Source organism: Mauremys reevesii, linkage group 13 (assembly GCF_016161935.1).
Source record: "Mauremys reevesii isolate NIE-2019 linkage group 13, ASM1616193v1, whole genome shotgun sequence".
In the NCBI taxonomy this organism is placed as follows: Eukaryota; Metazoa; Chordata; order Testudines; family Geoemydidae; genus Mauremys; species Mauremys reevesii.
The window spans coordinates 48,152,455-48,176,038 of NC_052635.1; the positions used below are offsets into that span (position 1 = coordinate 48,152,455).

The following is a 23,584-nucleotide window of genomic DNA, read 5'->3' on the forward strand; positions in this document are numbered from 1 at the left end:
GCTCTTCAGTGCAAACAGGTGAATTCATCTTAATTATATAAATACTAAAAACAAAACAACCCCCCCCCCCCCCCAAAAAAAAACAACGAAGCAAAGCTGTGTCTCAAGTGGGTTCGCTCACTTCCCATTGTTTTCTGGGCAGAACAAGCATCTCTGAATAGATATTCTCTACAGTCTAACCTGGGGAGAACAGACAGAACCAAGGAACCAATTTCCCTCTCTCATTTCACAGCAGCAAGGGAGCAACAAACTTGACTTTGCAAACAAGTTTCTCTCAAAGAAACACACCATTCAGAAGCTGAAGGCAATCATAGCTCCTTTCAGAGCTAAAGCTTACATTTGGGAGATCAGGTTTGCTGGCAGATTGTACTTCCTTATTTAAAGAGTGGGAGAGGGAAAAAAAAAACAGCTTCTTCTTTCCCTCACAGCACCAGTCACTTCAATTTACTAAGCATGTTGTTGCTGCTTTTGGCAGCATTTCATGCTCCACAAACTCCTCCTCTTGCTCACCTTTTAAGGGTGCCAGGTTAAGAAGCTGTCCAGTATAGCACATAGCACCACTTACAGCCCTGAACGTATCGTTCCTACACCCTGGGGCATTCCCTGCTCCATGCAAAGATAGATACCGATGCCATATGGAGTCTAAGCCCACACAGTACTATTGGCCCAGAATGTTATTCAATTTGACTTCTAGCAGAAATGGGGCACGGTGTTATGTGCAGAGTTCCCCTCCGCATGCTAACCACACCTCCTCCAGAGCATAAAGTTCACAACACAAGCACACTTCCAGTCATACATTCACCTTTGTTCAAATATTTTATTGATTTTCATCGCTAGGTGGAAGTGTAGCAATGCATGCATCTCTCTGAAAAAGACAGCAACCTTACATGGAAATAATTTCATGATCTCTAGATAATTTGGGTTTTTTAATATCACTATTTCACATAACATTTATATTGCAGGAGTGCCTAGAAGTGCTAATCAGGCCAGGGTCCCATTGTGCTGAACACTGTATAAGCAACACATAGTCATGGCTCACGTGTGCTCTATGGCACAACAGACAAATTCCTCTGCAAACATTACTTTGTTGTATTCCCCGCCACCTCCAATAGCTCACAGTTGGAAATACTCCCTGATACACAGTTAGTCAATGATTGATTTCTTCACTGCATTCTCCAGACAGCCCAGTTCTATGGCAGCAATTACTAGATTATCTCAGTAGTCCAGCTTAGAGACTTCTTACTTCACTCAACGTGTGCCAGAGACGGAGAGAACTTGTAGTCTGCTTCAGTGGACCCCTAGGACTCAACTAGTGCTCTATTCACTAGGCAGCCTAGCTATCTGTGCCTATATGCTTCTTGGATGCAAACAGGACTCCAGTTCTTCTCTACAAAACGGTGAAGAGAGCATGCACTGTAACCCAAATAATTCCCCATTGTGGAGAAAGCGGCAGCTATAGGCAAGTTCATGCAGGGCATGAGTAGCTTGGGAAAATGACAAATTTCATGGCCACACAATCATGGAGTCCATGGAACATTAAGTAAGATGACGGCAGCAGTTCACACCTCTGAACTATTCTTTGAGGCTCTTGGCAGACTCAGACAGCCATTGGTTTACACTCAGGTCACATCATCAGAAGTTATCTTTGCAACTATAAGGTCACAAAACTTAATTGAAAGTGGAGATAATGGATCTCCATGTTCAGCAACAGGTGAATTCTATGGAAAATTTCTTGATTGCAGAATCATGGAATATACCGGGGCCTGGATATAATAAGCAACATACCCTATCCCAAAGAGAATACCAAAAAAAATAAAAGCATATGGAGATGACAAATGAGGAGGAAAGAAAAGAGGGAACAGTGCATAGTATCGACTTTATAAACCAAAGCTACAGCCATAAACACAATTTCCCCTCCCCCAGGTTAGGCTGACACTTCTGCAAGCAGAGTCATTCTGCTGTTTTGTTCCACCTAATCCTGATCTACTGCAGATATTACATATACTTTAGGCATCCATCCTTCCATACAGTCAGGAGAGGTTCTGGTAGTACTTTCACTTATGTGGCTCCATCTATTCAGCTACCTTCATTTTACAATCATCTGGCAACTTGAACATGGAGGCTGTCTCCTCCATTGAATATCTTTCCTATAGTCCTCAGTTTCCAGTTTTATACAGTATAACTGATTTGCTGTTTTTTCTTAGATACTAGTCATTTATTTCAACAGGCACAGCATGCACTTGGCTTCACAGTAGCTAGCCTGTTACCTTAATGGTCAGACACAAAATTTAACTTTGCAGGTTTTGGCACAGTTTTTATTCTCAATATGCTTCTTTTTTTTTTTAAATCAGCATTTCAGTGGGCTCTTAGGTGATCAAAAAAATGTCAGTACCAAAGATAAGGAACTTAGATTTGAGTCATCTATTCATCAGCAATAGGGAGCCACCGTCTCCAGTAAGAATGTTTATACATGCTAAGGTATTAAAATACTGACTGTGGTGTCCATTACTTTATGTAATAGATTTTAGTGCCTGAAGGGACCATTACAATACAGTAGCCTGACCTGCATAAAACAGACCACAGAATTTTACCCTCTAATTCCTGTATCAAGACCACAAGTTCCAGTTGAGCTAGAGCATCTCTTTTCAGAAAGGAATCCAAAACTCCAGGTGATGGCGAACCGACCCCATCCCGTGATAAAGTGTTCCAATGTAACCCTCAAATATTTGCACTTAATTTCCAGTCCGCATTTGTACAGCTTCAGCTTCTAGCCAATGGATCTTGTTAAATCTTTCCTAAATTAAAGAGTCTTCTACTATCAGAAATCTTCTCCCCATGTACATATAGACTGATCAAGTCACCTTTTATTCTTTGGTAAACTACACAGATTTAAGAAACTCACTGTAAGGCCAAGTGGGTGAGGTAATAGCTTTTATTGGACCAATTTCTGTTGGCAGGTTTTTCAGACCATGAATCTTTTGTAGCTCTATGAACCATTTCCAATTTTTCATCAGCCTTTTGGGAGCACTGACAACAGAACTGGACACAGTGTTCTATTAATGGTCTCACCAATGCTGAATACCACCTCCCTACTCCTACTTGATATTCCCATTTACACCCCCAAGGATCTCACTAACTCTCTTCACCGAAGCACTGCACTGGGAGCTACTCTTTCGCTGGTTATCCAACCATGACCCCCAATTCCTTTTCAGAATTACTGTTTAAGACACAGTTCCACAGCATGTGGGGCCTACATTCTTTCCCCCTAGATGTCTGATGTCTTTTCTCTCAGACTGAACACCCAGTACTACCTTCCCCCTCAAACCATCAGTTCGTGGGTTTCTTAGTAGTATAGCAGCCTTTGAATTCACTCATGCAAATCTTTGCCACTGCTCACTCATGAATTGTAGTCCCCTTGTCCAACCTCATCTTTTCTAATATACACCTCTACCCCGATATAACGCGGTCCTTGGGAGCCAAAAAATCTTACCGCGTTATAGGTGAAACCGCATTATAGTGAACTTGCTTTGATCTGCCAAAGTGTGCAGCCCGGCCCCCCGGAGCATTGCTTTACCACGTAATAGCCGAATTCATGTTATATCGGGTCATGGTGTATCATGTCTTGAAAGTATTTTATGTGACTGAGGACAGTAAGAGCTTTTGGCACCCTGGACTTATTTCAAAATCTCTTGAGTAATAGCCTACTATGAGTAAATACTCCCATTCAGTGTAAATAACATTTGTTAGTAGAATTTGCCATGGTTGATGAAAGGCAGTAGTATTGGATTATTTAGATTAAATAAGAACTCCAGTGTTTAGACAGCAAAAGTTCCCTTCCCAGACACAGGGCTTAGCTATTTTTATTACTAGCTCAAAAAAGGTTATTTGTGTGTGCAACCCCAGTACCTTGACCATCCACAATGATTTACAATTTTTGATCAGACAGATATTGGCACTTCTCATGACTCAACAGAACAAAATCCTGGTTCATATTACCAACAAGGAGCCTACTTTCTCTCCTCTCAGTCACTTTCAACAGAAAAGCTAATGAAGTAAACAGTCCACCCTGAAACAGAATTTTGCTTTTAAACGCATCTCAGCTGAAAGCAAGGTTTGATTTTGTAAACACATACAGCTAGCAATTCAAGATGTTTGGAAAAAGGTCATGATGGAGCACAACAACATGTCATCGAGAAGCATTAGGAACAGGGTTTTTTAATTTAAATCTGAGTATTTACATGTTGCTAGTTCTTTACTTTCTTCTTATTTTATAGACTTAAATTGAGTGGATGTTTTGTACTTGTTTCTTTAGCATCCTGTTAGAATTTCAATTTTTTCTATTAAGAGATTACACACTGAAAACACCCATCTATGCTGAACGAGATAAACCCAGAGTCTCATTAACATAGAGTTTCTGGTGTTCTCACAGTAACAAACACAAAACTGATAAGTAAATAGCCTGGGCTACACATTTGCAACCAACAAAATTCTCCGATATATTAAAATTCCACAAGTCAGGAAAGCTGAAATGCTTGTCAACTATACCCCAAAGGGTTTGCAGTACAACCTCAACATGACTTGTGTTTCTGTGTCACTTAACTGCTTAATTTAAGACTCCTAGGGTTTAAGTTTTGGCCTGACGGTATACTGTGAGAGTATGCTGGACGTCTAATTTTTCGTTGTTAATGAGGCAACTGTGTTCTGAACTGACAAAGATTTCATGCCATTAAGAGACATTTTTAATAGAATACAGGTTTAGTCCTTAATGTGTCAAACGCTTTTGCACATGCTCAAGTCAAGCATATGACTAGTTCCACTGAAGTCAATGGGACTATTTATGTGATTTAAATTACATATCTGCTTAACTGTTTGAAGGATCAGTGCCTGAATTTTCGTTATTTTGGCCTATAGCAGTTTGCTAACTTTCACATAAGAGACCTTACCAGAAGTGTCATTTCAAAACAAAAACAAACCCACCGCATTCATAACTTAGTTTATAATAAACTTTAAAGTTGCTATAGCACAAGTTTCCAAATTAGTTTTACGATACCTCAAGCTGATTCAAATCGAAGATTTTTAAAAGGCATGCTGAAGCATTCTGCTTTTTATTGTAGGTGCCATTAAAGCAGTTAAGAGATGTATGAGGGGCTCACAATCCCCTTCCTGCAGAAATGAACTGGCGTTTTATCACTGACTTCAGTGAAAGATGAATCTGACCCAAGGTTTCTATTGGCATTTTCAGTAAATAAAGTAACCGATGCCAGAAAGCAGTTTTTATGGCTTCTTTTGTACTCATGAGAACTAAAGTGCTTTATAATGAACCAACTATGGGAAAACCACAATAAACTCAACTCTCAAATCAGCTTCTGGAGATCAAATAAATTTGCTAGATGGATAGTTAAAGCCTAACAATCTTTAGATTTTTGAATGCAACAGTCCTAAATCTTCTGGTTGATTTTAACTCTGGATCGATAATGTACAGTATGTACTCAAGTTACTATGTATAGACATAGGATGAAAACCTATGGCCAAGACGGAGTACAAGTTAAATAGTACTGCCTAACATTCCAGGAGAGAAGACAAGTTGTGATGGACAGAGGGCACACAAAGGGTTGAACTGCTCTACAATCCAGTCTCTTTCTAGAAGACTATGTCCTCTGTAACTCTCGTCCCACCCAACAGCAGCTGCTCATAATAATCAGCATCTGACAGTATAGAGGAAGCCCATAATGTGTCGCCCAGGGGCAGTTCAACAGATGGCAGAGTGACATACAACCAGAATCATTAATTAAACTGCCACATTAGTCCCACAACACGGTGCTTAACACACTTCCTCAGTGAAAGAAGAACATTTCAGATAAATGACTGTCTGCTGTTGCTCTTGTTCTCGCTCTAGGGCTTCTGGTCATTACTGAGTTTCAGTCAGAAGAGAGTTGGGTTTTTTTGGGGGTTTTTTTTTTGTTTTTTTTTTTAACAGCAGTTTCTTGCCCTCCAAGTTCACGCTGGCTACAGCATGAAGTTTGAGTTGTCATCTTTCTACATCACCACTACCTGTTCCTTCATATAAGCACTACACGTAAAGGCAGTTAAGGGCACCACCATTTTTTGGTTAAGCAGGGTTGGCAATACTAAAAAACGCATTTGACAAGTGATCTCAGCAAACAGGACCTTCAAGCCAGACAAGCAGCAACCAACTATACACAAAATATACAAAAAGCATCAGATACCTGCAGGAAGGGGTAACATTGATTTCTTTTTGGGATAGGGATTTCATTCAAGAGCAAACCCTGAAATGAACCAGGACTGAACATCCAAAAAATGTTGGATGATAAAACAATCTCTCGAAAAAAATAGATTTAAGTTCTAGAGCTTCCTTCTCCATCTACTGTTGTGCTGGACATCTGAGTTCAGCAGTTCACAGTTTTTATTTATTTATTTACAGGAAAAAAAATTCCTCAGGTCTGTTTTCTTCCAACAGCAAAGTGCTCCAGGGAGAACTAAATTGCTACATTACCTCATATTCTCATTCAAAAGAAAAAATGTTTCAGTTTGAAGGCACGTATGTGTGTTTGGTAGGAGGATAAGGTTTCAGCATTGTTCTGAGCAGTACTCACTTCTAACTTTTTTTCTTTCTCTGTCAATACATCCTTCTGGTTCTGGGTGTACTCAATCAGCATGCGCGCCAGCTGGCGTCGGTCTTCCAACTCTGCTGCCAGCCGCCCATTATACTCTGCTAGTAACAAACATGCTTCATCCACCGTTTTCGAAAGACGTTCTGCTGCCTCTTTGTCTACATGCAAAGGTGGTAAAAAAAATGTACACGGACTCAGTTAAAAACCTTTTATGCTTTGAAAAAAGGCTCTAATCCAACAACCACATGCACAATAACATTTTATTCACAAGAGTTATCCAGGGTTTATAAGAAAATGAGTTGTAATCAAGAGATTTAAGGGGCACCCAAAAATTGCTAGGACTAACAATCTGAAAACGGAAGAAGATTTTAAAACAGAACCAGTTGGTCACATTTTTAGTCTTGCAGTTCTAACAGTGAGGTCTGATCTAAACTTAAAAACTAGCTCAACCTAGCTACGTCACTCAGGGCTGCGAAATAATTCATATCCTGAGTGCCATAGTTAGGTTGACCTAACCCCCAGTGTAGATGCTGCTAGGTTGAGAGAAGATTTTTTCTGTCAACTACACTACCGCCTCAGAGGGAGGGGAGGATTAACTACACTAATGGGAAAAACCTCTTCCGTTGCTGAAGGAAGAGTCTACACTACAGAGCCATACTGGTACAGCAGCAGCGCCAGAGCTGTGCCACTGTTGCAATTGTGCTAACACTCCCTCAGAAACTGTTTTTGTGGATCTTTTTTTATGAGCTGTTAATTATACCAGAATATTAGCTTGCATTAACAGAATGTCTTCTGTCACATCATGGGGCCCTAGCATTTATGCAAGATATGCACTGTATGATGGATCTTATGCCTGTGAATATTTATCAACCCACAGAACACAAGCTTGCACATAAATACACACTTGTCCTTCTCACAGCTGGACATGATGAGCACACATTACAAAGAGCTGAATAAGTGGTAGTCTTCATAGAATTCTAAAACTAAAAGTTCGGAATGCTTGTAAAAACAGAATTGATTTTGCCTCCTATTTGCATGTGCTCCCAGGTTCTTAAGCAAACATTTTTCAAACATGGATGCATAAATTTATATGCACCCAAATATAATTGGTCAGCACATCTGAGCACCCACTTCCTATTGCAGTCAAAGGGAACAGCAGGTACTCAGCTCTGAGGGGTGGGGGCTGGGGCGAAGAGAGAAATCAGGCCACTTAATATACATAAATATATATTTAATGCTTAACTTTCAGCACCTGAATTTGAAAATTCTGGCTCTAGTTTCTTTTCAGAACTAGAGAATGAAGCCGTCAAAAGTTGGTTGAGGAAAGGACAGTGAATACAGGCTCTTCAAGTATAAAAATCCTTGTAAACACATTTTGGTTTTATAGACTTAAGGTCAGAAGGGACCATTATAGTCATCTAGTCTGACCTCCTGCACAATGCAGGCCACAGAATCTCACCCACCCACTCCTGTAACAAACTCCTAACCTATGTCTGAGTTATTGAAGTCCTCAAATTGTGGTTTAAATACCTCAACGTGCAGAGAATCCTCCAGCAAGTGACCCGTGCCCCATGCTGCAGAGGAAGGGGAAAAACCTCCAGGGCCTCTGCCAATCTGCCCTGGAGGAAAATTCCTTCCCAACCCCAAATATGGCGATCAGCTAAACCCTGAGCATGTGGGCAAGACTCACCAGGCAGACACCCAGGAAAGAATTCTCTGTAGTAACTCAGATCCCACCCATCTAACATCCCATCACAGACCATTGGGCATACTTACCTGCTAATAATCAAAGATCAATTAATTGCCAAAATTAGGCTATCCCATCATACCACCCCCTCCATAAACTTATCAAGCTTAGTCTTGAAGCCAGATATGTTTTTTGCCTCCACTACTCCCCTTGGAAGGCTGTTCCAGAACTTCACTCCTCTAATGGTTAGAAACCTTCGTCTAATTTCAAGTCTAAACTTCCTAGAGTCCAGTTTATATCCATTCATTCTTGTGTCCACATTGGTACTAAGCTTAAATAATTCCTCTCCCTCCCTGATATTTATCCCTCTGATATGATTGCTCTTTATAAATATATCTCCCCTCAGCCTTCTTTTGGTTAGGCTAAACAAGCCAAGCTCTTTGAGTCTCCTTTCATAAGACAGGTTTTCCATTCCATGGATCATCCTAGTAGCCCTTCTCTGTACCTGTTCCAGTTTGAATTCATCCTTCTTAAACATGGGAGACCAGAACTGCACACAGTATTTCAGATGAGGTCTCACCAGTGCCTCGTATAACCAGTGCCTTATCTTTGCTGGAAATACCTCGCCTGATGCATCATAAAACCGCATTAGCTTTTTTCACGGCCATATCACATTGGTGGCTCATAGTCATCCTGTGATCAACCAATACTACAAAGGTCCTTCTCCTCATCTGTTACTTCCAACTCATGTGTCCCCAATTTATAACCAAAATTCTTGTTATTAATCCCTAAATGCATGACCTTGCACTTTTCACTATTAAATTTCATCCTATTACTATTACTCCAGTTTACAAGGTCATCCAGATCTTCCTGTATTATATCCCGGTCCTTCTCTGTGTTAGCAATATCTCCCAGCTTTGTGTCATCTGCAAACTTTATTAGCACATTCCCACTTTTTGTGACAAGGTCAGTAATAAAAAGATTAAGAAGACTGGTCCCAAAAGCGATCACTGAGGAACTCCACTAGTAACCTCCTTCCAGCCTGACAATTCACCTTTCAGTATGACCCGTTGTAGTCTCCCCTTTAACCAGTTCCTTATCCACCTTTCAGTTTTCATACTGATCCCCATCTTTTCCAATTTAGCTAATAATTCCCCATGTGGAACCATATCAAATGCCCTACTGAAATCGAGGTAAATTAGATCCATTGCGTTCCCTTTGTCTAAAAAAATCTGTTACCTTCTCAAAGAAGGAGATCAGGTTGGTTTGGCACAATCTACCTTTTGTAAAGCCATGTTGTATTTTGTCCCAGTTACCATTGACCTCAATCTTCTTAACTACTTTCTCCTTCAACATTTTTTCCATGACCTTGCATACTGCAGATGTCAAACTAACAGGCCTATAGTTACTCGGATCACTTTTTTTCCCCTTTTTTAAAAATAGAAACTATGTTAGTAATTCTCCAGTCGTACGGTACAACCCCTGAGTTTACTGATTCGTTAAAAATTCTTGCTAACGGGCTTGCAATTTCATGTGCCAGTTCCTTTAATATTCTTGGATGAAGATTATTTGGTTTTGGCCCAAGGAATGGAAAGAGAGATGTAAATCTTACCTCCAACCACATGCCAGAAGATTTTTACCTGCTAACTGTTAGGGAGCTATACAGCTGGCATGCATAAAGGGCATGAGGTGCATCCATCCTACTCATTATAGTTACTTGAAAGTCAAATCCCTCTATACTCACTCATTTTCATTTGTCTTCTAGCTTCTTACCTGTAATTTTCTCCAGCAGAGACACATCTTGAACTTCCTGTGGCAGTGAGGCAATTTTCTGCCGCACTGTGGCATCTCCTGATGCTGCATTTTCCAGGTCCTGCAAGGCTTTGATCAAGTCCTCAGTCTGCAGGATGGAAAGACGAAAAAAAACCAGACAGTTTTCAAATGGAGTAGCAGGTAACTGCAGCACTGCCAAGTTCTAAACAGGACTACTGCTAAGCCATTTTCTCTAGCTATTGTCATTGCACCACAGGCTGAGAGGACTTACCTTTTAAAGTGCTTTTTAGTGTCCTACTTTCTCCTTACACTCAGTACTGCAGCAAGTACCTGTACATACTAGCCACTAAACTCTAAAATATGCAAAAGTCCAGGTTTTTGGCTAAGTACAATACACTTATCTTAACAGGGACATTGCAGTGGAAATTCATCCCAATTAAGAGAAGAGGACATTTAAAAATAAGGCTGAAAAGATGAAGGACAACACTGCGCAGATTAGAGAAATAAAAATATTCTTTACATTTCATTTCTGCATTTGGTTGATTTCTTTTCATCTCAATATTTTGCCTCTGGAGGATTGTTTTTATTTTGCCTTGACCAAGAAGCGAGTTTACATGCAAATTTATTCAACTGCATACATACACCGTGGGATAATGTGGAGAGGGTCCATTTTGTAAATCCAAAAGATTAAATAAACCAGACTTTCTGAATAACACCTAGTTAAGCTGGGAGGAGTGGCAGATACGCTGGAGGGTAGGGATAGGATACAGAAGGACCTAGACAAATTAGAGGACTGGGCCAAAAGAAACCTGATGAGGTTCAACAAGGACAAGTAAAAAGTTCCGCACTTGGGACGGAAGAATCCCATGCACTGCTACAGACTAGGGACCGAGTGGCTAGGCAGCAGTTCTGCAGAAAAGGACCTAGAGGTTACAGTGGACGAGAAGCTGGATATGAGTCAACAGCATGCCTTGTTGCCAAGAAGGCTAACGGCATTTTGGGCTGTATAAGTACGAGCATTGCCAGCAGATCGAGGACCATGATCATTCCCCTCTATTCGGCATTGGTGAGGCCTCATCTGGAGTAGTGTGTCCAGTTTTGGGCCCCACACGACAAGAATGATGTGGAAAAATTGGAGTGTCCAGTGGAGGGCAACAAAAATGATGAGGGGGCTGGAGCACATGACTTACCAGGAGAGGCTGAGGGAACTGGGGTTGTTTAGTCTTCAGAAGAGAAGAATGAGGGGGGGATTTGATAGCTGCTTTCAACTACCTGAAAGGGGGTTCCAAAGAGGATGGATCTAGACTGTTCTCAGTGGTAGCAGATGACAGAACAAGGAGTAATGGTCTCAAGTTGCAGTGGGGGAGGTTTAGGCTGGATATTAAGAGACACTTTTTCACTAGGAGGGTGGTGAAGCACTGGAATGGGTTCCCTAGGGAGGTGGTGGAATCTCCTTCCTTAGAGGTTTTTCAAGGCCCAGCTTGACAAAGCCCTGGCTGGGATGATTTAGCTGGGGATTGGCCCTGCTTTGAGCAAGAGGTTGGACTAGATGACCTCCCGTGGTTCCTTCCAACCCTGATATTTTATGATTCTAAGCACCGCATACTCACTTGGCCCCAGCTAAAAATCATTCTTTTTAAAGCAGACTTTAAAGCTATTGCCATTCCTTCACTAGCTCAACTGATTCTTTGGGAATATAATTGCAATATAATTGATTGATATTGTACTCCATTAATCCCATTCTGCCGGTTTTATTTAGTTCTTACAATAAAAGTGCGAGACTGGGCAACAAAATGGCAGATTAAATTCAATGTTGATAAATGCAAAGTAATGCACATTGGAAAACATAATCCCAAATATACATATAAAATGATGGGGGTCTAAATTAGCTGTTACCACTCAAGGAAGATCTTGGAGTCACTGTGGATAGCGCTCTGAAAACATCCAATACATGTGCAGCGGCAGTCAAAAAAGCGAACAGAACGTTGACAATCATTAAGAAGGGGATAGATAATAGGACAGAAAATATATTGCCTCTATATAAATCCATGATACACCCACATCTTGAATGCTGCATCCAGATGCAAGTCGCCCCATCTCAAAAAAGAGATATTGGACTTGGAAAGGGCAACAAAAATGATTAGGGATATGGAATAGCTTCTGTATGAGGAGAGATTAATAAGCCTGGGACTTTTCAGCTTGGAAAAAGAGAGGACTCGGGGGATATGCTAGAGATCTATAAAATCATGACTGAGGTGGAGAAAGTAAATAAGGAAGTGTTATTTACTCCTCAAGAGCTAGGGGGTCACCAAATGAAATTAATAGACAGCAGGTTTAAAAAAAACAAACAAAAAGAAGTATTTCTTTACACAACACACAGTCAACCTGTGGAACTCTTTGCTAGAGGATGTTGTGAAGGCCACGATGATAACAGGGTTCAAAAGAGAATTAGATAAGTTCCTGGGGGATAGGTCCATCAATGGCTGTTAGCCAGGATGGCAGGGATCGTGTCCCTAGCCTCTGTTTGCCAGAAGCTAGGAATGGGCAACAGGGGATGGATCACTTGGTGATTACCTGTTCTGTTCATTGCCTCTGGGGCACTGGCATTGGCCACAGTCGGCAGACAGGCTACTGGGCTAGATCAACCTTTGGTCTGACCCAGAATGGCCATTCTGATGTTAACAATCAGCAAATGGAATGGCCACTGAGAAAGATCCACCAGTGCAACTGAACACACCCACATTGCTTTTACTAACCTAGTCAAAAGGAGAATCTGGGTGATGGGAGCATTAATAGGAGCCCAAAGAAAGGGAGAAGGGGAGAGAGACACATTAAGCAGGAAAACCACAAACATTCAGCTTTATTTTGTTTTAAAAAGCATTCAAGGATTTCATGAGTTTGCTGGCGTTAGCTAGGCTAATTTTGTAGTGCTGATTTTTATCCTCCAGTTTCAATCATTAATTTTTTAGGTACACATTCAAAACTTTCATTACAAAAAATACACAAATTTCTTAAGAACACACACCTTTTCAATGTTTATGCTGGCTTGAAGAACCAAAGGATGTTCACTGTCTGCTTGACATACATACTTCCTTGTAAGCTACATAATGATTTCCAATAAGTGACAAATTAAACGCGTGTTAAAACAAGCCAAAAGCTGTAATCTAGCTGCAGTAAAAGCTCTCATTTCCTCGGCTCATGTAATCTTTTAGTATTTACACCACACATCTGGCAGATTGTTTAACTCTTTACCTTCCTTCAAATAGCCACAGATTTAACATAAGGCCAATTGTAGCCTTAAGGAGGAGAGTTTTGATTATACTGTCTATTTCATTTCTGTTATCTCCAGGTCATTAACACTACACTCCTGCCAGTCCCAAACTAAGGTTCAAATCTTCTCAACAGACTTTAGTTTCCAACTCCATACAAATCCATTTAATGCTCATCTTTTGTGGCTACAGGGTATTCAAAACTTGCTGTTAGTTTCTTTGTCAGGCTGTATTCTACTTGAAACCCAAATGAAATTTCCTGAGTCAATGTTCGTGCACTGGATTTGAGAGTTCATAAGTCGATATATAAAAAGATTTTTATATACACCTTTTGTTTTTGTTTTGTTTCAAAGGAAAAAACAGAAGACACTGGCAGTAATGCAGGGGCCTTGGTTCAGCCTAGATTAAATCAGACCACCAAGGTTTTTATTGTTAAGGATAACTTTTGGAACAGCATTCACACCAAAATGCATCTATGATCCCTTCCTCTTGCCCATCACAAAACAGACAACCCAGTGGTTTAATAAAACTGTTCTTACATGTTGGTTTCCAAGCGTAAGTTGTATTTCTCCATTAATTACATTTTACTTGTTAATGGCTCCACCTTGTGGCTGTATCTTTATAAGAGGTCGCCTTTTACAATTTCTGAGATCCTCAGCCCTCCAAACATACCAGTAATGGCCCAGTGCTGGGGTCCTGAGGCGAGTAGCTCCCAGGGTAATCCTCATCTTCTTCCTCCTGTATCTGCTGAAATGTCCGCTTCAAGGACTTTTTCTCCTCTGTAACTGTAGACACACACAGTCTCAATACAAGCCATTCAAGCCTGATGCCATATGTGCATTCTTCAACAGAATCTTAACTATCTACATTTTCAAAAAGTTGTACCAGATGCTTTCATGATCTCTACAGAGGGTCAATCTACAATTTAAATTTCCTTTACAGAAGGCTAATTCATGTATCACTTTCAGAATGATCAGCAGCATAAGGGCAAAAGAACCATCAAAGTAACCAGAGTTCTTGGAGATTATAGTGAGATCGATGAACAAAAGCAGATGAACACACAAGCAGGGAATATTCTGGACAGCAGTGTCCCTTGGGGCTGTGCATTCACCTGTACGCTCTTATGCCCCCTATAAAAGGGCAAAGCATCCCAACCACCACTTAGGATCTGTGTGGACAAAGGCATCTCAGAGAATTCCAGTTACTGAAGGTTAAGTAACCTCTTTCTTCGAGCATTTGTATACGCAGATCCCGCTGTAGATCAGTGACTAGCAGTTAGCACGTCTACTGCCTACCTTGAGGAGTATCTAAATAATGACAGCAGGACAGCCCTTCCAAACCTTGAATCTGAGCTAGAAGCTGTCACAATGGAGCAGTAATAGATAAACACAGCTAACAAACCCCACATAGTTGCCCTACAAGTCTCCAATAGGCGGGTCACCTAAAACAAGCTATTGATGCTGACTGAGCCGAGCAGAGCGTGCCCTAACTCGAGAAGGAAGTAGTAGTTTATTTAATGGAGTAGGAAATCTTACTGCAGTCTGTAACCCATTTAGAGATCTTTAAGAGAAACAGCCTGCCCTTGAGACTTATCACAAAAGCACAAAGAGCCTGGATGCTTTATGAAATGGCTTTGTACTGGAAAGATAAAGAGAACAGCCCTAAGAATGTCTAGTTTGTGGAGTTTAGCCTCAGCAGAAGAATCATGTGGTTTAGGGAAAATGTGTAAATTGGTTTATATGAAAATCCAAAACCACTTTCCAAAAATGTTGGATATAGCCTGAGTCTAACTAACTGTCTTTATGAAAAGGAACTAATGGAGGACTTGATATCAAAGTCTGAAATTTCACTCGCCTTCTGAGCCAAGTTGATGCCATTTTAACAGAGAGAGGCTATAGTAAATATTACAACCTGGGTTCAAAGGGCAGGTACATCAAAGACAGGAGCACCACATTCAAGTCCCAGACAGGTAACTATGCCTCACTGATAGAAATGTATGAATTGGCCCCTCTTTAAAAAAAAAACAAAAAACACCAATCCAGATACCACTGGGAAGGGACGGGGAGAGAAGATATAGCTCTCGATCTGTTGAGGGTTATTAGCCAGATGAACTCTATTAGAACTAAGCAATCATGTGTTTCAAAACACAATTAGTCCAAGATAGATGGAATAGAAGATTCCACAGGCTGAAGAGGTCTCTGAATGGGACCACAGTGAGACATGTTTCCACTTAACTTGGCATGTCCCTCCCATACAGCTGCTAAGCAGCTTCTGTCCACAGAAATTTGGCCAGGAAGTCTGTCAAATGCATGGATGCAGCATCAGGCCTTGGTTCTGATAAAAAAAAAAAAGAGAGGAGTTTTGTTGAGAAGAGGAGGTGATTGATAGATGATTCATAGAACTGACATGTCCTTCTGAGGACTGAGAACTAGCACAATGGGAAGACGACAGAAGCAAGTTATTTTCCCACTGAACCAGAAATACATCTGCGATAGATGTTGGTCTTATGTCTCATCCAGTGTGGTTCCTGGATGAGACTGAATGCATGACCTAGGCAATTTATTCTTTTTTATGGAAAAATTGAAGGTACACTCAAAGTGCAAGTGAAGTGGAGCACATAAATATATAAATTCTATGGAGAGAGGAGGGTGAGAGAACTGAACTGTGAGGCCCAGCCCAGGCCCAGTCTAAAACTGTAACGAGAACTGAACATGAGAGCTGATCTGCTGGCTGGAAATCAGCCAAAATGCCAATCGAAATATATATAGACAGAAATATATATGGAGGACTTCTCTGCCTGCTGCATGCATCACAGCCCCAATTCTTAAATGAAGCTGCTGCTGTGGCTGAACTGAAACTGCTGAACTTGAACTGGAGGTGGAGACCACTGATCATGAACATTTGGTGAGCAGGATACTTTTTGTAGATGCACAGAGAGATTGCAGTAGAGATGAGAACCAAAATTCAAACAAACACAACAACAAACAAACAAAAAAAACAAAAACAAAAAAAAAAAAAGTAGAAAAAGTGAGAGAGAGATGAGAGAGATGGAGACTGACGATGATCTAAAACTCTCACCACACATCCACTCTTTTTTTTCTCTTTTCCTTCTGGAGAAGAACTCTTGTTGAAATGAAACTCCCTACTCCCTACCTTCTACAGCCCCCCTTCTCTAAGATAGTAGCCAGCCAGTGTAAAGAGAGTATCGCTGAAAAGTCCTTGATGTTGTGAAGGAAAAGATAGAAAAGGGGGAGACTGGGGAGAACTAAGAGACTGGCTTCTAGAGAAATCATATTACCTACTCTAGGCAACATCCTAGTACACTATAGTAGGTAGAAGCATAACAATTCACTGAAGCATTACACTGAATTTGAAAGGAAGGTCTTCAATTGCGGTCTGAACCTCCTTCAGTATGTCTAAGAACACGATGTTCGGTGCTTATTGATTGTTGTGAGGTCAGTGAGCACTGCAATGTCAGAAGCACCCATAGACCTGGCAAAGCTATCTTCCCCACCAGCTGGCCCTCCACAGTCACAGCCTTCAACTTCTCTGGTGCCTTGAGGAAGTTTGACTCTTAGCTGTAACACTTTCTCCCACTGCAGAAAATTGAACTGCACCAACAAAGCCTGATAGTTGGCTGTACAGATCTGCAAGCCCGCAGAGGAATAAACCTTATTTCCCTACGAAGATCCATCTGTTGGGGCTCATCTCTGTACATAGATTTAGGGGTACAAGACAAGATATTTGTCATTTGTTGTTGCCAAAAAAAAAAAAAAAAAGGGATAAAAAAAAAAAAAATAAAATAATGTCTTTAAAGGTTGTGCCTGTGCCCCTGCTCTCTGCCCTCTTAAAAAAAAAAAAATAGATGCCAGGATACGCCACAGATCCTTGGTTAATAGACATGACCAAGCAAACCTGGAATACTGGGCGCAAAATATCAAATAATTCACAAGACCTCTCCAGGATGACCTCTAGGAAAATCTCTACATGTCCACCATTCTTTTAAGGAGGTCTTTGAGTGTCTTGAAATAGTCTATTGTGCACATGGTAGATGGAGTCACAGCTTCAGGTGATAATGACAATATGGCTAGGGAAACCGATAGCTCCTCATACTCAACAAGGTATTCTTCCTCATTATGGGGTTCTTGTTCATAACTTTGAAAGAAGTCTTGATGAGATAACAGAGCCTCCTTAGATGAATCATTAGGAGCAAACAACCTTACTCTAAATCTCAATGTAGCTGAATAAAAAGGGGGTAAAGCTGAGGGTTTCATACAGATCAACAGGGCCAAAACTTCACCCTGTATTGTGCCACAGAAATGTGTAATACGGAACCTGAAACCTCTCTAAAGGGGAGATGAATGACAAAAGAGATTCCTTTCAAGGCTTCTCTCAAGAACTATTTTAGGCAAAGGAGGAGATCTACTACTACAGGGTTTCTCAAACTGGGGGTTGGGACCCCTCAGGGTGTCACGAGGTTATTACATGGGGGGGGGGTCGCAAGCTGTCAGCCTCCATCCCAAACCCTGTTTTGCCTCCAGCATTTATAATGGTGTTAAATATATTTTAAAATGTTTTTAATTTATATGGGGGCGGGGGAGGGGGGGAGATCCACACTCAGAGGCTTGCTATGTGAAAGGGGTCACCAGTACAAAAGTTTGAGAACCACTGTGCTAGTAGAAGGGTTTCTGCTGCTATATGAAAATTACAATGCAGAGGAGTATAATTCTGCTAAAGACGACACACTCCCCTCAGGAGTAGAAACAGGAACAGATTCAGACATCACACTATGAGAAGTAAGCAATGATACCAGAGATTTTCACTATCAATACCCTGGTTTCCAGGATCAGCAGGGACTTGGGTACCACAGATAAAGGAGAGACATCTAGCAAAGAGTACTCCAGTTTTAGGAGAGGGAAGGCAGTATTAAAGGCAGCCTGGGCAATACTGATGTCAACAATATTGTGACTGACCATACCAAAGCAAGAGTCTCAGTAAATGAGGTCTTATCATCAGGATGTGGTAGTGATGAATCTGTGGCATACACAGTATCAATGCCAACAGTAGCAAGAAAGCACTGTCAATCACTGAAGACAGAGGACATGGTATAGCAGCTGAAAAATGACATCCCCCAGTCTTTGAAAACACGAAGTACAGATGCAGCTTCAAAGGAGCATGCTTGGGTAAGTCAGAGGCATGATGAATTTGAGCCTTCCTCTTGGCTGGGACCAGGGACAGCTATTGGTGCCAATGCCCATCCAGAGATTTTTTTGCCCCTTCCTATCTTGGGCAGGGGTAGACACTGACTGAGCTGAAGAGGACTGATGAAAAGGCTCAGAGTGTTTCAAGGAAGCATGACATCTTTTAGAGCCAGAAGACCTCTTAGCACCCCAAGTAGTGTCTCTTGTAGCCAGAGCATTATCTGAACCCAGCTTTGAGGCAGGAGCAGACTGCTTTTGAGGAGGATCCTTGGAGTCAGAGACTCTCTTTACCATCAGAACAGCTTCAAGCAGGCATCATGAGCCTTTGAGTGCACTTCAAAAAAGTTACAAAACAGAGTGTTTAAGATAGGAGATGCCCAGAAACGAGAGAGGCATTTCATAGGCATAGCTGTCTCACAGGCAGGCAGATTTTAAAAGCCAGGAGACCTATTCTCAGCCACCACACCTACTCCTTGGTACCAAGGTGGGACTCAGAAGAAACAAGTTTTTTTTTTTTAAAAGCCAAATGTACTTGAATTAAACTTAACAAGACTCACCAACTATAAAATCTTAATCCTATCCAAAAGTAAGAGGACAGACAGGCTCTGACTAGCTACCCCGGGTGGCAGGAAATGGTTGGGGCTGCTTTCATGAGACCATCCATCCTTCAGCTTTCATGATAAAGAGATTGCACTACAGTACTTGTATTAGGTGAACTGTAAAATACTATTTATTTTGTTTTTTGCAGTGCAAATATTTGTACTAAAATAAATAGAAAGTGAGCACTGTGTATTCTGTGTTGTAACTGAAATCAATATATTTGAAAATGTAGAACAACCAAAAATATTTAAATAAATGGTATTCTATTCATTTTTTTTTTTAATCGCACAACAGCCCTAATCTTCAAGTATTTTTACCAATGGAAAGGGAAGGATTTACAAGTAGCCAGAGGAGGAGAAGCTTCCCTCAACCCTAACCCAATGGAATTATGGTTCTCACCTGAGATATGGGAGACTGAGGTTCAACTCCTCTCTCTGGTGTGCAGAAAGGACTTCTCCCCCACATGGCAGGAGAGAGCCTCATACCAAAATATCCCAGTGTCTCGGGCATTCTCAATCCCTCCTCTTGAAGTGGTTCCACTTTTATAAATAGCCATTGGAGCAGGGGTTGAACTTGGGTTGCCTGCATTCTAAGCAAAGGCTCTAACTACCAAGCTGTAGAATCACTCACACTTTCCTTAGCCCAATGACTATCCACTGCCATCACGACTAGGAGTTGTAACAGTAACAATGACGGACCTGAAACTGCATTTTCCCACAAAAAAAACTTCTCCACAAATTTTTTGCTCAGCCTGTAATTGTGACAGAACTAGCTCAAGCACTTCTCCCCTAGTTCACTTGCAAACCAGTCACATGGAAATAATCTATAAAGCTGGTATGTTTAGTAGTTAGACAAAAGATTTTGCAACTAAAGTCCGTCCAGACCTAGTTTTTCTGACTTTTTAAGTAGTTAAAAATATAAGTTAGCTGAAACTAGGTAGGCTATATAACATTCATTTCTTGCTAAAGGAATGGGCTATTCAAATTCGACTAAAACAGGAGATTAATTAGAAACTAGCTACAAGAATATCTTATTGATACATTTAAGTTTGAAAGACATACAAACAAAATATAGATGTCCACATATGTTTGCATGTATATGTGAGAGAAATACTCCACATATTTTCTTGAGGAAATTGCAAGGCCTCCAGTGTGTAAATAGCTTAGAACTCATAAGAAGTGAAAGCTAAATAACAAATCTGTTTGCAAGATTTCTCTTCCTCCCCTCATAGATTCCAAGGCCAGAAAGTACCATTGTGATCACCTAGTCTGACCTCCTGTGTAACACCGGCCAGAGAACTTCCCCAAAATAATTCTGAAAGCAGATCTTAAATATAAAAAAGAATCTAATCTTGATTTAAAAAATTGCCATTGATGAAGAATCAACCACAGCACTTAGTAAACTGTTCCAATGGTTAATTCCCCTCACTGTTAAAAATTGACACCTTGTTTCCAGTCTGAATTTGGCTAGTGTCAACTACTTTCAGCATTAGATTGCGTTATACCTTTTTCTGCTAGACTGAAAAGCATATTAAATAGTTGTTCTCTATGTAGATACTTTACAGACCATGATCAAGTCAACCCTTAACCTTCCCTTTATTAAACTAAACAGATTGATCCCTGAAGTTAACACCATAAGGCAGGTTTTCTAATCCTTTAATCATTCTCATGGCTCTTCTCTGAGCCCTTTCCAAGATAAATTGCGGACACCATATTACAGCCTTGGTGGCACCAGGGCCAAATAGAGAGGTGATATAACCTCTCTACTCCTACTTGAAGTTCCCATTTATGCCTCCACGGATTGCATTAGCCCTTGTGGCCACAGCATCACACTGGGAGCTCATGTTCAGCTGATTATCCACCATGGCCACCAAATCTTTCTCAGAGTCACTGCTTCCCAAGATAAGAGCCCCCCGATCCCCTTCTGTAAGTATAGCCTACATTCTTTGTTCCTGGATGTATATATTTAACCATATATCAAAGTGCGTATTTTCTTGCACCCAACTTACCAAGTGATCCAGATAACTATGCGGGACTTGTCCTCTTCCCACTCCCCAATGTGTGTTATCTGCACACTTTCAGTGATGATTTTATGTTTTTTCCTTAAATCATGCAATCCATTTTCTAGCATAAGAATATGCTCCCATAGGATACATAGCCAGTATACATTTCAAATTGATTAGAAATTAATTGCAATGATTTCAGTTACACGAGAAGAAGAGCAGAGGGGCTACATCAAGCAAGCAGCAGTGAATAATCAATATTAATATTTCTGCAATATGAAGTGTTCAGCTTTGATACTTTCCTACTCCGTCTTCTATCGTGTCACCACATTTGGGCAAGTATCACAGGTTCCTAAGCATATTGAAAGATCTGGAATTTATTCCGAGCCATCCTGTTAACAAATCACATATATTCAAGCATACTTATCAAACACTATGGCTTTGTACAACAATGTACATAGACTCATAGACTTTAAGGTCAGAAGGGACCAATGTGATTGTCTACTCTGACCTCCTGCACAATGCAGGCCACAGAATCTCAGCCACCCACCCACTCCCGCAACAGACCCCTAACCAATGTTTGAGCCACTGAAGTCCTCAAATCATGGTTTAAAGACTTCAAGGTGCAGAAATACCTCCAGCAAGTGACCTGGGCCCCACGCTGCAGAGGAAGGGGAAAAACCCCCAGGGCCTCTGCCAATCTGCCCTGGAGGAAAATTCCTTTCCGACCTCAAATATGGTGATCAGTGAAACCCTGAGCATGTGGGCAAGACTCACCAGCCAGACACCCAGGAAAGAATTCTCTGTAGTAACTCAGATCCCACCCCATCTAACATCCCATCACAGACCATTGGGCATATTTACATACTAATAGCCTAATTTTGGCAATTAATTGATCTTTGATTATCTCATCATACCATCCCCTCCATAAACTTATCAAGCTTAGTCTTGAAGCCAGATATGTCTTTTGCCCCCACTGCTCCCCTTGGAAGGCTGTTCCAGAACTTCACTCCTCTGATGATTAGAAACCTTCATCTAATTTCAAGTCTAAACTTCCTGATGGCTAGTTTATACACTGACATAACCACGCAGAATTTTCTGCTTTGAGTTACCACATAGTCTTAGAACTAAAAAGAAAATAAAAGTATATTCATTATCACAGTATCAAATATTCTCAGGAGTTCCAAGAATTTTGTTTTAACGGAGCCACTTTTTGCCAACCTAAAGATATTTATACTACAGATTTCTAACCTACTGTTTCCATGGTAGTTTGTAAATTCAGAAGCTACTGAAGTCAGTTTTTTCTGAAGGCTAATATCACACCTGCTTTTGTTACATACTGCAATCTTACTTGTGTTTGAAAAGCCACAAGGAAAACAAGCAAGAAGCTCAGTGTTTTTACTTTAGGATCCACTCAACCTTTGATCTGACTACCAGCTATAATGGTGGCTTTTGTGATATAGATGCCCACCAGGAATTGGACTGAAGTCAATTTATGTCAGAAGGCCACTGAAAGTCTGTCACACAAAAGTCAGTTTCAGTTGTTACCAACCCAAGTTAAAAAGAAGCCAAACCAACTGCAATGTCATTTTCTAGCCTTCCACTTCCATTTGCCAAAAACTCAAGGTTAAATCACGGTGATCGATAAGGATGATAAAGACTGAAGAAGGGCATCCAAGGACCAAAGTGTGCAGAACAGACTGTTGCAATGACCCACCTAACCATCCACACTCGTGTCTGGAGGCAGGACAATTTTAACTGTCAGAGTGCTCTGGAAACCAACAAGTTACATTGTCTTCTTGGTTGGACCATCACTGCAGTTGCCTATTTCTACGGGTGAGCAGAAGAGTCCTAATCTCACCCTGAAGGTGGTGAACATGGTCACCATCAGGATTGTCCCTTTTATCCCCAAAATCCACACTCATGTCTATAAAGATAGATTCAGAGTGTATCCACTTGCATGTGTAGAGTCAAATGACCTGGCACAGGCCCATGGTAACAGGGCCATGAGGTCTCAGGCTAACAAACCAGATCTGTCATCTCTACAAATACAAAATCTCTTTGAGACAATTAGTCTAGAGGTATGCCTAAATGACAAGCAGAAACCCAGAGCAGCAAATCTCAGAGCATGGCTCTACAGAGTCTGGCTCGAAAGCCTATGGAGAGGGGTGGGCTTCAGAGGCCAAGCTCAGACATCTACACAGCTGTTTTAGCACCATAGTGTCAGCCAAGTCTTTAGACCCAGGTGTTTTAAAATGCAGTGTAAACTTACCCTTGGTGACTCCAGTATCAGTTCGACAGCAATTCTCCTAACCTTAGATGTGCATGATGCCAGGAATTGGCCTGTTTACCACCAGAGTTCTAATGTCAGTTAGTGACAGATTAACTTTTCAATATGGTATTTGTTACTGTTTAAAAAA

General features: G+C 40.9%; 1 protein-coding gene across 4 annotated transcripts in view; it reads right to left on the reverse strand.

Annotated features, from left to right (window-relative positions):
• The window catches only part of RPRD1B (regulation of nuclear pre-mRNA domain containing 1B), a 44,965-nt gene that overhangs the window by 14,928 nt on the left and 6,453 nt on the right, over positions 1 to 23,584 (reverse strand). For 2 of the 4 annotated variants that reach the window (XM_039497839.1, XM_039497838.1), the window contains exons 4-7: positions 14,034 to 14,146; positions 13,118 to 13,192; positions 10,093 to 10,219; positions 6,615 to 6,790 (exon numbers count right to left, since the gene is read on the reverse strand). In XM_039497839.1, the coding sequence (XP_039353773.1) occupies positions 6,615 to 6,790; positions 10,093 to 10,219; positions 13,118 to 13,192; positions 14,034 to 14,146 (491 nt within the window). Of the gene's footprint in view, positions 1 to 1,660; positions 1,787 to 6,614; positions 6,791 to 10,092; positions 10,220 to 13,117; positions 13,193 to 14,033; positions 14,147 to 23,584 lie in introns of those variants that run through there. The other 2 variants (XM_039497842.1, XM_039497840.1) reach the window with 2 other exon arrangements.